This window comes from Penaeus japonicus, unplaced genomic scaffold (genome assembly GCF_977035675.1).
Source record: "Penaeus japonicus unplaced genomic scaffold, GWHDUDI00000001_assembly GWHDUDI00000001, whole genome shotgun sequence".
In the NCBI taxonomy this organism is placed as follows: domain Eukaryota; kingdom Metazoa; phylum Arthropoda; class Malacostraca; order Decapoda; family Penaeidae; genus Penaeus; species Penaeus japonicus.
In genome coordinates, this window is record NW_028234403.1 from 40,484,643 (window position 1) to 40,497,142 (window position 12,500).

Consider the following 12,500-nt stretch of genomic DNA (forward strand, 5'->3'; position numbering starts at 1 on the left):
TTTTTATTCATACATTGTTTTTCATTTCTTCTTCCTCAGCTTGAGATATTAATGACCGGTCATATTCGGGACAAAGCTCATAAATACATGTTTGCGATTTAAAAACAAAGTAACCTGATCTACCATCTGAAGGAGCGTGCATATAATAAATACTCTGGACACACGGATAACATTTCAGGTCATAAACATTAAGAAATCTAACCTGGTTTCTCGTTGACCTCCCCCGCAGCACGAAAGTCTCCCGTGTGGTCGACAACGGAGAACCACCGGAGTTTAAGACTTTGTTCAAGGACTGGAAGGACAAGGACCAGAGCAAAGGCTTCGGCAGGCAAGCGTCCAGTAAGTCTTAAAGGAGGTGTTCCCTTGGGCGGGATCCTTCGTGTTCTAGTTTTAGTTCAAGCCGCTTTTTTTTTTTTTTTTTTTTTTTTTTTTTTTTTTTTTTTTGTTAGTATGAATTTCATCATCTATTCATATTTTTTCCCTTTTTGGATATTTTCTCATTTCATTCTCTATTTCTGCTTATTTCCTTTTATCCTCTGTTTGGGGTTCTTGAAGATGTATATAATCTTCGCGAATTATCAGAACTCTGGTAAACAACGAGCTTATGATAACAGAGGGAAAGAGAGAAACTTCGCGAAGGTAAACAAACAGCCGTGAGCCGCAGATGCTTCAAGTACTTCTCTGAAATCATCGACCTCTTTTCGGTGCTGCATTCCCTCACGCTCTCAAACCATCATCCTTTTCCCCCAACTCCTTTGGTTTATCTCTTGGTAGGAACAGTGAGTCCTTTCCGATACTCCAATCCTCCTCTGCTCTTTCTCCTTTTCCCTCCTTCCCCTCCCTCCGACCACACCCACGCCCACACCTACGCCCATGTATGCTTAACTTAACCGATGGCTCCTTCCTTTCACTCGAATCTCGTTTGTAACTTTGTAACTTTGTCAGGTCCCTTGTAACAGTCTGATGCCCTGTTTAAAAGTTCATAATTGCTCTTTCGTTGTTTACTCTATTTTCATAATCTTGTTCTCCTATTCTCTGCTTCCTTCGTTGCTTTTCATATCGTCTGTTTCTACTAATTTTTTTTTTTCGGTGTCGTCTCCTTCCTCCCTTTTTTCTTACCTATCCTCTTGTGGCTTCTTTTATTCGTCTTCTTCTTTCATTACAAGTCTATTTCTTTTATAATATTTTTTTTTTCTTCTCTTACTTCAAAATTCAAACCACAACAAAAAACAAAAAATTCAATCAAACCTACACTAAACGATCAAAACAACAAATTCATAAAAAAAATATTCACAACCCCCCTCTCTTCCCCATCTCAACCTCTACCTCCTCCTCTTCCTCCTCCTCCTCCTCCTCCACCTCTACCTCCTCCTCTTCCTCCTCATCCTCCTCATCCACCTCTACCTCCTCCTCTTCCTCCTCATCCTCCTCCGCCGCCGCCTCCTCCTCCTCCTCCGCTTCCTTCTCCTTCTCCTTCTCCTTCTCCTTCTCTACCTTCTTCTCCTTCTTCTCTTCCTCCACTTTCTTCATTTTCTCCTTCTCCATCTTTTACTCCCCCTTCCCCTCTTCCTCCTCCTCCTCCTCCACCACCACCTCCTCCTCCACCACCTCCTCCTCCTCCTCCTCCTCTTCCTACTCCTCCTCCTCCTCCTCCTCGTACATCCGCCCAAGAGTATCAACTCAGGAATCTAAACACGGTCTTTACCCAAAGACCCTCTCCTCCTCCCCCTCCCTTCTGCCCCCTCCCCCCTTCACCCCCACCCTTTACCCGTCACAGTGCCAGCTGAGTGGCGAGTGTCTCTCCCCCCCTACCCCTACCCACAGTGGTGTTGCATTACCTCTTCCGCCCCACAGTGTGGTTAGTGACGCCCTTAACCCCCCCCCCCTCTCCCCCTCACGCCCACGCTACCCCTTTCCCTCGTTTCCCCGCCCTCTTCTCTCCTCTCCTCTCCTCTCCCTTCCTCTCCTCTCCTTTTCTCTCCTCTCATCTCCTCTCATTTCCTCTCTTCTCCTCTCCGCTCCTCTCCTATCTTCTCTCCTCTCCTCTTCTATCCTCTCCGCTCCTCTCCGCTCCTATCCTCTCTTATCCTCTCCGCTCCTCTCCGCTCCTAACCTCTCCTATCCTCTCCTCTCCTCTCCGCTCCTATCCTCCCCTATCTTCTCTCCTCTCCGCTCCTATCCTCTCCTATCCTCTCCGCTCGTCTCCTCTCATTTCCTCTCTTCTCCTCTCCGCTCCTCTCCTATCTTCTCTCCTCTCCTCTTCTATCCTCTCCGCTCCTCTCCGCTCCTATCCTCTCTTATCCTCTCCGCTCCTCTCCGCTCCTAACCTCTCCTATCCTCTCCTCTCCTCTCCGCTCCTATCCTCCCCTATCTTCTCTCCTCTCCGCTCCTATCCTCTCCTATCCTCTCCGCTCCTCTCCGCTCCTATCCTCTCCTATCCTCTCCTCTCCGCTCCTCTCCTCTACTATCCTCGCCTCTTTGCTGTCTTCCTCCCGTACCTCACTGCATCTTGAACGGAAATGTTATGATGATGACGTCTTTTCCTCTTTCATTCTCTCTCTCTCTCTCTCTATCTCTCTCTCTCTCTCTCTCTCTCTCTCTCTCTCTCTCTCTCTCTCTCTCTCTCTCTCTCTCTCTCTCTCTCTCTCTCTCTCCCCTCTCTCTCTCTCACTCATCTCCTCTCCTCTCCTCTCGCTCCTCCTCTCTCTCGCTCACTTTCCTCTTCTCTCTCTCTCTCTCTCTCTCTCTCTCTCTCTCTCTCTCTCTCTCTCACTTCTTTCTTTCTCTCCTCTCACTCTTACTTCTTCTCTCATTTTCTCTCTCTCTTCTAAATCTCTCTCTCTCTTCTAAATCTCTCTCTCTCTCTCTCTCTCTCTCTCTCTCTCTCTCACACACACACACACACACGCACACACACACACACACACACACACACACACACACACACACACACACACACACACACACACACACTCACACACACACTCACACACACACTCACACACACACAAACAAACAAACAAACAAACACATACTCCCCTTCTCTCCTCTCACTCTCTTCCTCTCATCTCACTCTCCTTCTCTCCACTCCCTATCCCTCTCCCTCCTCTAACTCTCTCTCCCTCACCCTCTCACCCACTCACCCACTCACCCACTCACCCACTCACCCACTCACCCACTCACCCACTCACCCACTCACCCACTCACCCACTCCCTCTCTCCCTCAACAGCTACCAAGATCGCCCACACAGTACAGACCAAGTTCGACGCCTCGACCCTGCACTCGACGCCCGAACTCTCCGCCAAGACACAGATGGTCGACGACGGCTCCGGGCAGAAGGAGGTCTGGAGGTGAGGCTTCGATGCAGGCGGAGGAGGTCGATAGAATGGAAATAGAGGGGTAGAGAGAGGAAGAGAGACAAACAGATAGAGAACGAAAGCGAGTAAAAGGAGTTTGGGGATTAAACAAGAGAGAGGGGGTGTAAGAAAAGCAGCGAGGATGAGATTATAAGGGAGAGAGAGAGAGAGAGAGAGAGAGAGAGAGAGAGAGAGAGAGAGAGAGAGAGAGAGAGAGAGAGAGAGAGAGAGAGAGAGAGAGAGAGAGAGAGAGAGAGAGAGAGAGAGAGAGAGAGAATCCCCCCGTCCTAGCAAACTTTCACTCACCGTATATCTACCATACAGGACAATAAGGAGGGGAGCAGAGGAGAGGGAATGAGAGGACGCGTCTCGCAGTGTTTCCCCCGCGCGTTGCATCCTAGACTTCTCGTAACTGTAGATTTTATCTTGTCTGAGAAGGGGAGTTAAGGGAATTGCTTTCAACCCCAATAGAAGGACAGGAGGGGAAAGCGAAGAGGAGGAGGAGGAGGAGGAGGAGGAGTGAGAGAGGGAAAGAGGAAGAGATAGGATAAGGATGGGAGGGATGGAGGGAGAGAGGGAGGGAGGGAAAGAGGGGGGAGAGATAGAAAGGACAGACAGTTAGTCAGAATGATAAGCAGACAGAAAGATAGACAGGCAGAAAAAAAAATAAGAAAGAAAAAGACAGACATCCGAGAGAGCCTGCGAGACAGGCAAACAGAAAAACAAACATAGAGAGAGGGAGAAGCGTTAGGCAGAATGAATGAATAAGTGGAAGGGAGGGAGAAACACAGCGTAAAGGAGAGAGGAAGGAAGGCGGGCTGTAAGTGAAAGAGGGGAAGAGAGAGAGAGAGAGAGAGAGAGAGAGAGAGAGAGAGAGAGAGAGAGAGAGAGAGAGAGAGAGAGAGAGAGAGAGAGAAAGAGAGAATAAAGACTAGTACAAATTTTAGAGAAACAAAGTAAAACACCCATCCACACAGACCACAATCCACCACACACTACACCATCTATTCCACCTCCCTTACTAACGACCCCCCCAATCCTTCCCCCCATTCCAGGATCAAGGACTTCGACCTGATTCCTGTTCCAGAGAGCCAGTACGGAGAGTTCTTCATGGGAGATTGCTACATCGTGCTCTATGCTTATCTCGAGGGCAATAACGAACACTACCTTCTCTACTATTGGATTGTGAGTAGAGAGGGGAGGGATAGGAGGAGAAAGAGAGAGAAGAGAGAGGGAGGGGGATAAGAGGAGAAAGAGGTAGAGGAGAAAAAAGAGAAGGATGGGGATAGGTGGAGGAAAAGAAAAATTATATTTGAAAAACTTGGAGGAAAACAAAATGAGGGTAAAATTTTGCCTATAGGGAAGTTGAACTTCCGAGAAATGTTTGAACTAAATCTAATTTATGATCCAGTAATATGCTGATATAAAGTATATTTAAAATAATTTTATTCGATGATATAGATCCCACTCACAAAAGCCTAGTTACAAAATGTATGCCTTGTTACAAAAGGTATCATATAAAAAAATAAAAAAACATAAACAGAAAAAAAATCCACCTAGCCACTCAGTCTTGATCCAATAGTAACATCAACACCGCATTAACGGAATATCCCCCTCAATAAAGGCATAAAGAAGCAACAAATCAACCAGCACAGTCGCCAAAAGAGAGAAATCATAAAGTCAATAAACATCAACCAAAACAAACTAAGACACTAACACTTTCCCTTCGTCTGCGCCTCCGTCGCCTCCGTCGCCTCCCCCAGGGCTCGGACGCCAGCCAGGACGAGGCAGGAACGGCGGCTCTGAAGGCGGTGGAGCTCGACGACAAGTTGCAAGGGCGCGCCATCCAGATCAGGGTCGTGCAAGGGAAGGAGCCGCCGCACTTCATGGCGATCTTCGGCGGGAAAATGATCGTCTTCGAGGGCGGCTTCGCTTCGTCTTTCGACGGTGGGTGTCTCGATAAGGCTTTTTTTTTTTTTCTCTCTTTTTTTTTTTTTTTTTTTTGGGGGGGGGATGATTCGTTTCGTGTTTTTTATTCGTTTTCTTTTTCCTCCACCTTTTATGTCTTTTCTTTTTCACCTTTCTTATTTTTACATTTTACTCCTCATGTTTTGAATTGTCTTCCATTTTTCTCGTCATCAGTATCTCTTTCTTCTTTTTTTCCCCTTCCCCCCTTTCCCTACTTCTTGGCATACAAACAAGCCTGGAAATGTACATGTACATAAAAAATGTACATGACGTCATACCTCCATTCTTAAAGAAACATGACCTTGCACTTTCTCTCTAAGTGAGGCACCATTTTTTCTAGATATAAATGACACAGACACTAATGACCTTTAAAGCAAGTGAAGACAGGTACTGAATATTCTCTCAGTGACCGCTTCAATTATTCAAGAATCTGCACTGCACCACCTTGCAACGCAATATAAACGAAAAAACATATATATTCCAATAAAGAATTTGTCCCAAAAAGGGAGAAAGAAAAGACACATGACATAACCAAAAAAGCAAAAACAAAGACACAACAAATAAAACTGTCATTTATCAAAAGAATACTGTCAGGAACACCTTTATACACACTCCCCCAAAATAAAACTTTTTTTTTATTTCTCTCCATCCACCAGGTTCCGGTGCAAGAGACGAGGGCCGCAAATCGTCCTACATGCTACAGATACGCGGCACCACCAGCCACAACACCAAGGCCATTGAGGTACGTCTTAAAGAGAGGCAGAGAGAGGGAGGGAAAGAGCGGTAGGAGTGAGAGACAGAAAGAGGAAGGGAGGGAAAGAGCGGTATGAGTGAGAGACAGAGAGAGGGAGGGAGGGAAAGAGCGGTAGGAGTGAGAGACAGAGAGAGGAAGGGAGGGAAAGAGCGGTAGGAGTGAGAGACAGAGAGAGGAAGGGAGGGAAAGAGCGGTAGAGGATGAGAAGACAGAGAGAGGAAGGGAGGAAAGAGCAGGGTTAAGGAGTGAAAGAGAGAGAGAGAGAAAGGGAGGGAAAGAGCGGTAGGAGTGAGAGACAGAGAGAGGAAGGGAGGGAAAGAGCGGTAGGAGTGAGAGACAGAGAGAGGAAGGGAGGGAAAGAGCGGTAGGAGTGAGAGACAGAGAGAGGAAGGGAGGGAAAGAGCGGTAGGAGTGAGAGACAGAGAGAGGGAGGGAGGGAAAGAGCGGTAGGAGTGAGAGACAGAGAGAGGAAGGGAGGGAAAGAGCGGTAGGAGTGAGAGACAGAGAGAGGAAGCGAGGGAAAGAGCGGTAGGAGTGACAGACAGAGAGAGGAAGCGACGGAAAGAGCGGCAAGAGTGAAGACAAGAGAGGAAGGGAGGGAAAGAGCGGTAGGAGTGAGAGACAGAGAGAGGAAGGGAGGGAAAGAGCGGTAAGAGTGAGAGACAGAGAGAGGAAGGGAGGGAAAGAGTGGTAGGAGTGAGAGACAGAGAGAGGAAGGGAGGGAAAGAGCGGTAAGAGTGAGAGACAGAGAGAGGAAGGGAGGGAAAGAGCGGTAGGAGTGAGAGACAGAGAGAGGAAGGGAGGGAAAGAGCGGTAGGAGTGAGAGACAGAGAGAGGAAGGGAGGGAAAGAGCGGTAGGAGTGAGAGACAGAGAGAGGAAGGGAGGGAAAGAGCGGTAGGAGTGAGAGACAGAGAGAGGAAGGGAGGGAAAGAGCGGTAAGAGTGAGAGACAGAGAGAGGCAGGGAGGGAAAGAGCGGTAGGAGTGAGAGACAGAGAGAGGAAGGGAGGGAAAGAGCGGTAAGAGTGAGAGACAGAGAGAGGAAGGGAGGGAAAGAGCGGTAGGAGTGAGAGACAGAGAGAGGAAGGGAGGGAAAGAGCGGTAGGAGTGAGAGACAGAGAGAGGAAGGGAGGGAAAGAGCGGTAAGAGTGAGAGACAGAGAGAGGAAGGGAGGGAAAGAGCGGTAGGAGTGAGAGACAGAGAGAGGAAGGGAGGGAAAGAGCGGTAAGAGTGAGAGACAGAGAGAGGGAGGGAGGGAAAGAGCGGTAGGAGTGAGAGACAGAGAGAGGAAGGGAGGGAAAGAGCGGTAGAAGTGAGAGAGAGGAAGCGAGAGAAAGAGCGGTAGGAGTGAGAGACAGAGGAGAAAGGAAGGGGGGAGGGAGGGATAGGCGGGTAGAGGTGAGAGAGGGAGAGAGACATACAGTCAGGCAAACAGACAGACAGAGATACAGAGAGAGAGAGAGAGAGAGAGAGAGAGAGAGAGAGAGAGAGAGAGAGAGAGAGAGAGAGAGGGAGAGAGAGAGAGAGAGAGAGAGAGAAATACAAAGCCAGAGTAGAGAGGGGGCAGGGAAAGAAAGTGAGCGAGATTAATGTAGACAGAGAAAGGGAGTGAGAGAGAGTGAGGGGATAGAGAGAGCGAAAAGAGTGACGATGATAGTCAGACAGAGAGAGAGAGAGAGAGAGAGAGAGAGAGAGAGAGAGAGAGAGAGAGAGAGAGAGAGAGAGAGAGAGAGAGAGAGAGAGAGAGAGAGAGAGAGAGAGAGACAGAGATAAGGTACCGAGGAGAGTGAATATGAATGATGAAGAGAAAAGAGAGCGCGAGGCAGGGAGGGAGAGTAAGTGACAGAAAGAGAAAAGGGGGAGAAGTAGGGAAGGACAGATAGATAGATAGATAGACAGACAAACAGAGAGAGAGAAAGAACAAAAAGACCGAGAAGGTTGTATCTGAGAGATAAAGAGAGAGTGAAAGAGAAAAAAAGAGATAGGCAGACATACCGACAGAGTGAAAGGGAAACGAGAAAGAGACCGATAAAGCGAGAAAAGAGAAGAAAGAAGACAGAAAATGACATAAGAACAGAGAGAATGAGAGTGAGTGTAATCTCTAAATTATATTTTGTAATTAATAAAAAAATGTATAATACCGCATAAGCTCTGTCATCATTCATCAGATGGGCTTTGAATTAATAGGATTACGTTATATTAGTTTCTGAATAGTACTCCGTGATACAAAAGAGGATTATATATATAATTTCAAACATATTTTTTTGCAACAAAGATCTTTTTCATCCAGGATATTAAGCTACATGGGTTCTGTAAACAAAAAAAAAAAAAAGAAAAGGAAAAAAAAAAAAAAAAATATATATATATAATATATATATATATATATATATATATATATATATATATATATATATATATATATATATATATATATATATATATTAGAAAAAAAATGTGATGTAGATTAAAACTCCAGATATAAAGCCTGAGAGTCAATTAAGATGACTGATTCCCCATTAGCATCTTCATCTGTCAACTTGACATCATTGATAAGAGCCTTTAATTTCTCTCTCTCTTATAAGTGAGATCTTATTACATTTCGGATCTTGTGGGGGGGTTTATTGATATATGATTTATATGAAAAAAATTAATTGATATTATATTTAGATAAAGATTACCATCATCTATGAAGAATTAGGAAGTCAATCTACATGAGAAAGAAATCAGAAAGATGGAAAAAATAAACAAAAAAAAGAAAAGTAAAGAGATCACTGAAGTGAGAATATACAAAACAAGCAAAAAGAATAGAGCAAGAATGAGAAGTTTCACCATATAAGAAAAACGTCAGGGAAAATCAATCCCGACAGAAAAAAAACATATAAAAAATAGGGTCATTGACAGATGATACATCAAGAGACCTGATTGATTCCGTCTTCACCTCCAAAAGAATCCAGACGGATTTCTTGTGTATAGAAACATCAATCCACCATTCTCCAGTTCCCACTCCCAACCCAACTTCCTCCACCTTATTTCTCTCTCCTCTCCCCCTCAAGGTCGACCTCCGCGCCGGCTGCCTCAACTCCAACGACTGCTTCGTGGTGGCGACGCCCCAGACAACCTACGTGTGGTGCGGGAAGGGTTCCACGGGCGACGAGAGGGAGATGGCTAAGACCTTTGCGTCGAGCAGGGGAGACACCGTCATCGTGTCTGAAGGTAAAGGAGGAAAGGAAGAATTGTCTTCTTTTTTTTACCCTTTTCTTTGTTGTGTGAGTTTGGGAGATTTTTTTTTTTTTTTTTTTGGGGGGGGGGGGTTCATGGATTTAGGAGGAATGAGGGGAGTCTCATGTTTTGGGAGGATTATTAGGGTACTCATGGTTTGGGAGGGATATGGGGAGCCTCGTGTTTTAGGAGGGATAAAGGGAGCCTCATAGTTTCGGCGGAATAAGAGGAGCTTCATGTTTTACCCCTTTATCGTTGCCCTTTGTTGATGATGAGAGAGACCATTTTGGAGAAATAAGTTTGACGGAATAAGAACCTCATACTCTTTTCGTTTTATTTTCGTATGAGGGGATTGTTTGTCCGGGAGGGATATGGGAAGACTAATGAGGGTATGACGGGAGTTTTTCTCAGCTGTTTAAGGGAGGATAAGGGTAAGCCTCATACTCTACCCTTTTGCTATTGCATAGGATGATAGTTGGGGAGGAATAAGGGAGAACCTCATACTTATCCTCACGCTTTTCTAAGAGAAAGATAATTCACGAGGGATAAAGTAGGTCAATATAGAGAAGAGTAAAGGGAATAAGGAGAGATCAAACAGAGAAGGGGAGACAAATACTTAAGTCACCCTTTTTTCGCACGAGGGGAATCCTTTGAGAGGGGATGAGGGAGTTAATGAAGAAGAAGAAATGAGAACCATATGAAGGACTCGAGGAGAAAAAGGGGAGTTGCCGAGAGGGAAAGAAGTAAGGGGATAATTAGAGATGAGGTGAAGAAGAAGAGTGAGAGGCAGAGTGAGGGGGAAGAGGTCGAATCGATAAGGAAAGTGCAAGAGAGGGTGTAGAGTGCAGGAAGTAGGCTCTTAGAGGGGGAAAAAACGAGAGAAGGGAAATAAAAAGAGGAGAGAAGGAGTCTAATGAGGTACATTATAAGTACATTCACATCTCAATATCATAGCTTTAGATCATATGTTTATATGAATGAGGAATATGATTAAAGGGGAAAGAGATAGGCTAAGAGGAAGGAGAGAAATGAGGGAAGAGGAACGTGACGAGGTAAAGAGGAAGAGGTTGATTGACGTGTATATCAATAATAAGATACATTAATAGACACATTAATGAATGAAGAGATCGATAAATAAATGTATGGAGACATAAATAAATAAGGGAATAAACAGATAAATACGTGAATGTATGAATTGATAAATACATGAATAGATAGATAAATAAAGGATAAACAAATAAAACAAATGAATAAGTCATTGAATAAATAAATGGGTGAATAGATGGACAAATGAGTAAAGGAGTACACAAACACACAAGAAATCATAAAAAGAACAGCAGTCTCTCTACAAAAACACTTCTTTTCAGGACACGAAAAGGAAGATTTCTGGCGCGCCCTCGGAGGGAAGGAGCCCTATGCGACGACCGCCAAGTTGAAGGAGGAACTGCCAGCTCATCCTCCAAGGCTCTTCCAGTGCAGCAACGCCACGGGAGTCTTCAAGGGTGAGTTTCTGTGGGTGTGGAGGGGAGGGGGAGGGGGGGAGGGATGGTTGTGTGGGAAGGAGGGTTGTGTGTGTGTGTGTGTGTGTGTGTGTGTGTGTGTGTGTGTGTGTGTGTGTGTGTGTGTGTGTGTTTGATTGTATGGGGGTGTTTGTGTATGTGTGTGTTTGTATTTATGTATGTGCGTGTGTGTGTAGACAAAGGTTTACTTCTGCTTTTTCGAGTAATCTATTGTTGTTCACTCATGAGTTGATATATTCCCACCGCTACTAAATACAAAATTTAAAAAAAAAGCAATAGGAGTCAAGACGAAGCAACAGAGATCCGTTTTCTATATCCCCTTTTTTAAAAGAGAATTCCGTTTTCTATACAGCCGAAGAAGTGATCAACTTCTCTCAAGTCGATCTCGTGGACGATGACGTTTCCTCCATGGTTTTTTTATTTGGGCTGGGACTCTGGGCACTCTTAATCTGGATGGGGAAAATAGGATCAACTCAAACAAGGTCGGTGGAGGACTCTTATTATTATTATGGATGTTGTTTCGTTGTTTCACTTTGGACGTTATTGTTGTTTGTTTTACTGCAGATCTTATATTTTTGTTGGTGAATCGCTGGAAATTGTGCAAAGTTGATAATACGGTTAGGATTAAAATTTTCGGTTAATTATTATATAAGCGAAAACCAAGAATTATCTGTTTCTTCTTCTTCTTCTTGTACCTTCAGATTAATTTGTGCAGCTCTTTTTTTAAATAAATATTTACAACAAAATTATATCAAAGGTATATGCAATCCCATTTATAGAATATTAAGTACATGTTATGTACGTGTGTGATTTACTTTATTCATTCGAGTGCATTGATGTTAATATTGCAAATCGTGCTAAGCTCCAAGGCGTTACTCAAGTCACACGTCTTGTTCAGAAAAGACGCTCATCTTATGTCCCACCGTCAAACCTTCTAAATATCATCACACAGACATTGCCATAAGGGTGACTCTCATTACCATAATTTAGTGTTAATACTTGAGAGTCAACGCCATTACCGCCACAGCCAATCACCTCGCCAACAAATTACTTACAGAATTCGCCATCTTCTTACCTTTTCTTCAAATCGTCATTATCCCCATTTTGGCCATCAGTACAAGGTCGCTACCATCATGGTAATAACATTTTCACTAGCACATACATCGGTAACGTTATGCCTTCGCGTAATACACAGCAAGCTCAAGTGCAATTGAGCTCGAAAAAATATTTTGAAAAACAGCGCAATTATACCGAAGCGGTAGACATAACGTATTTTCAGGAAAATAGAAAAAGAGCAGAAACGACTTGAAAAAAGTTGAGGATATAAATTTATTGACTAGATTACGGAAATACTCTGGAAATAAATCATTTTATGTTTACGGTTATGAGGACATAGTAAAACAGACACTTTTGCGTATAGAGAGAGAGAGAAGGGAGGAGGAAGGAAGAAGAACCGAAATTGAGGCCCCAAGCAGGGATCGAGGGGAAAAAATGTAGTAATTACTGATGTTATGTATCACATCAATTACTATTGTTTTATATGGAATGAATTACTATTGTCCTTTGTTAAAACAATTACCATGATCAAACTAATAACTAGTCTTTTGTGTATACGAATCTCCATTATTTTATGATTATTATTCAAGGACGCATGGTTCAAATTAATATTAATGAGAGACAGCT

At 44.3% G+C, this 12,500-nt stretch overlaps 1 protein-coding gene across 1 annotated transcript in view; it reads left to right on the forward strand.

The window, feature by feature from the left end:
• Positions 1–12,500, forward strand: part of LOC122254272 (villin-1) — a 77,472-nt gene that overhangs the window by 52,218 nt on the left and 12,754 nt on the right. The window contains exons 10-17 of the mRNA XM_086546346.1: positions 230–339; positions 3,231–3,351; positions 4,413–4,542; positions 5,121–5,304; positions 5,982–6,067; positions 9,132–9,291; positions 10,665–10,799; positions 11,170–11,398. Of these exons, the coding sequence (XP_086402472.1) occupies positions 230–339; positions 3,231–3,351; positions 4,413–4,542; positions 5,121–5,304; positions 5,982–6,067; positions 9,132–9,291; positions 10,665–10,799; positions 11,170–11,398 (1,155 nt within the window). The remainder of the gene's footprint in view (positions 1–229; positions 340–3,230; positions 3,352–4,412; positions 4,543–5,120; positions 5,305–5,981; positions 6,068–9,131; positions 9,292–10,664; positions 10,800–11,169; positions 11,399–12,500) is intronic.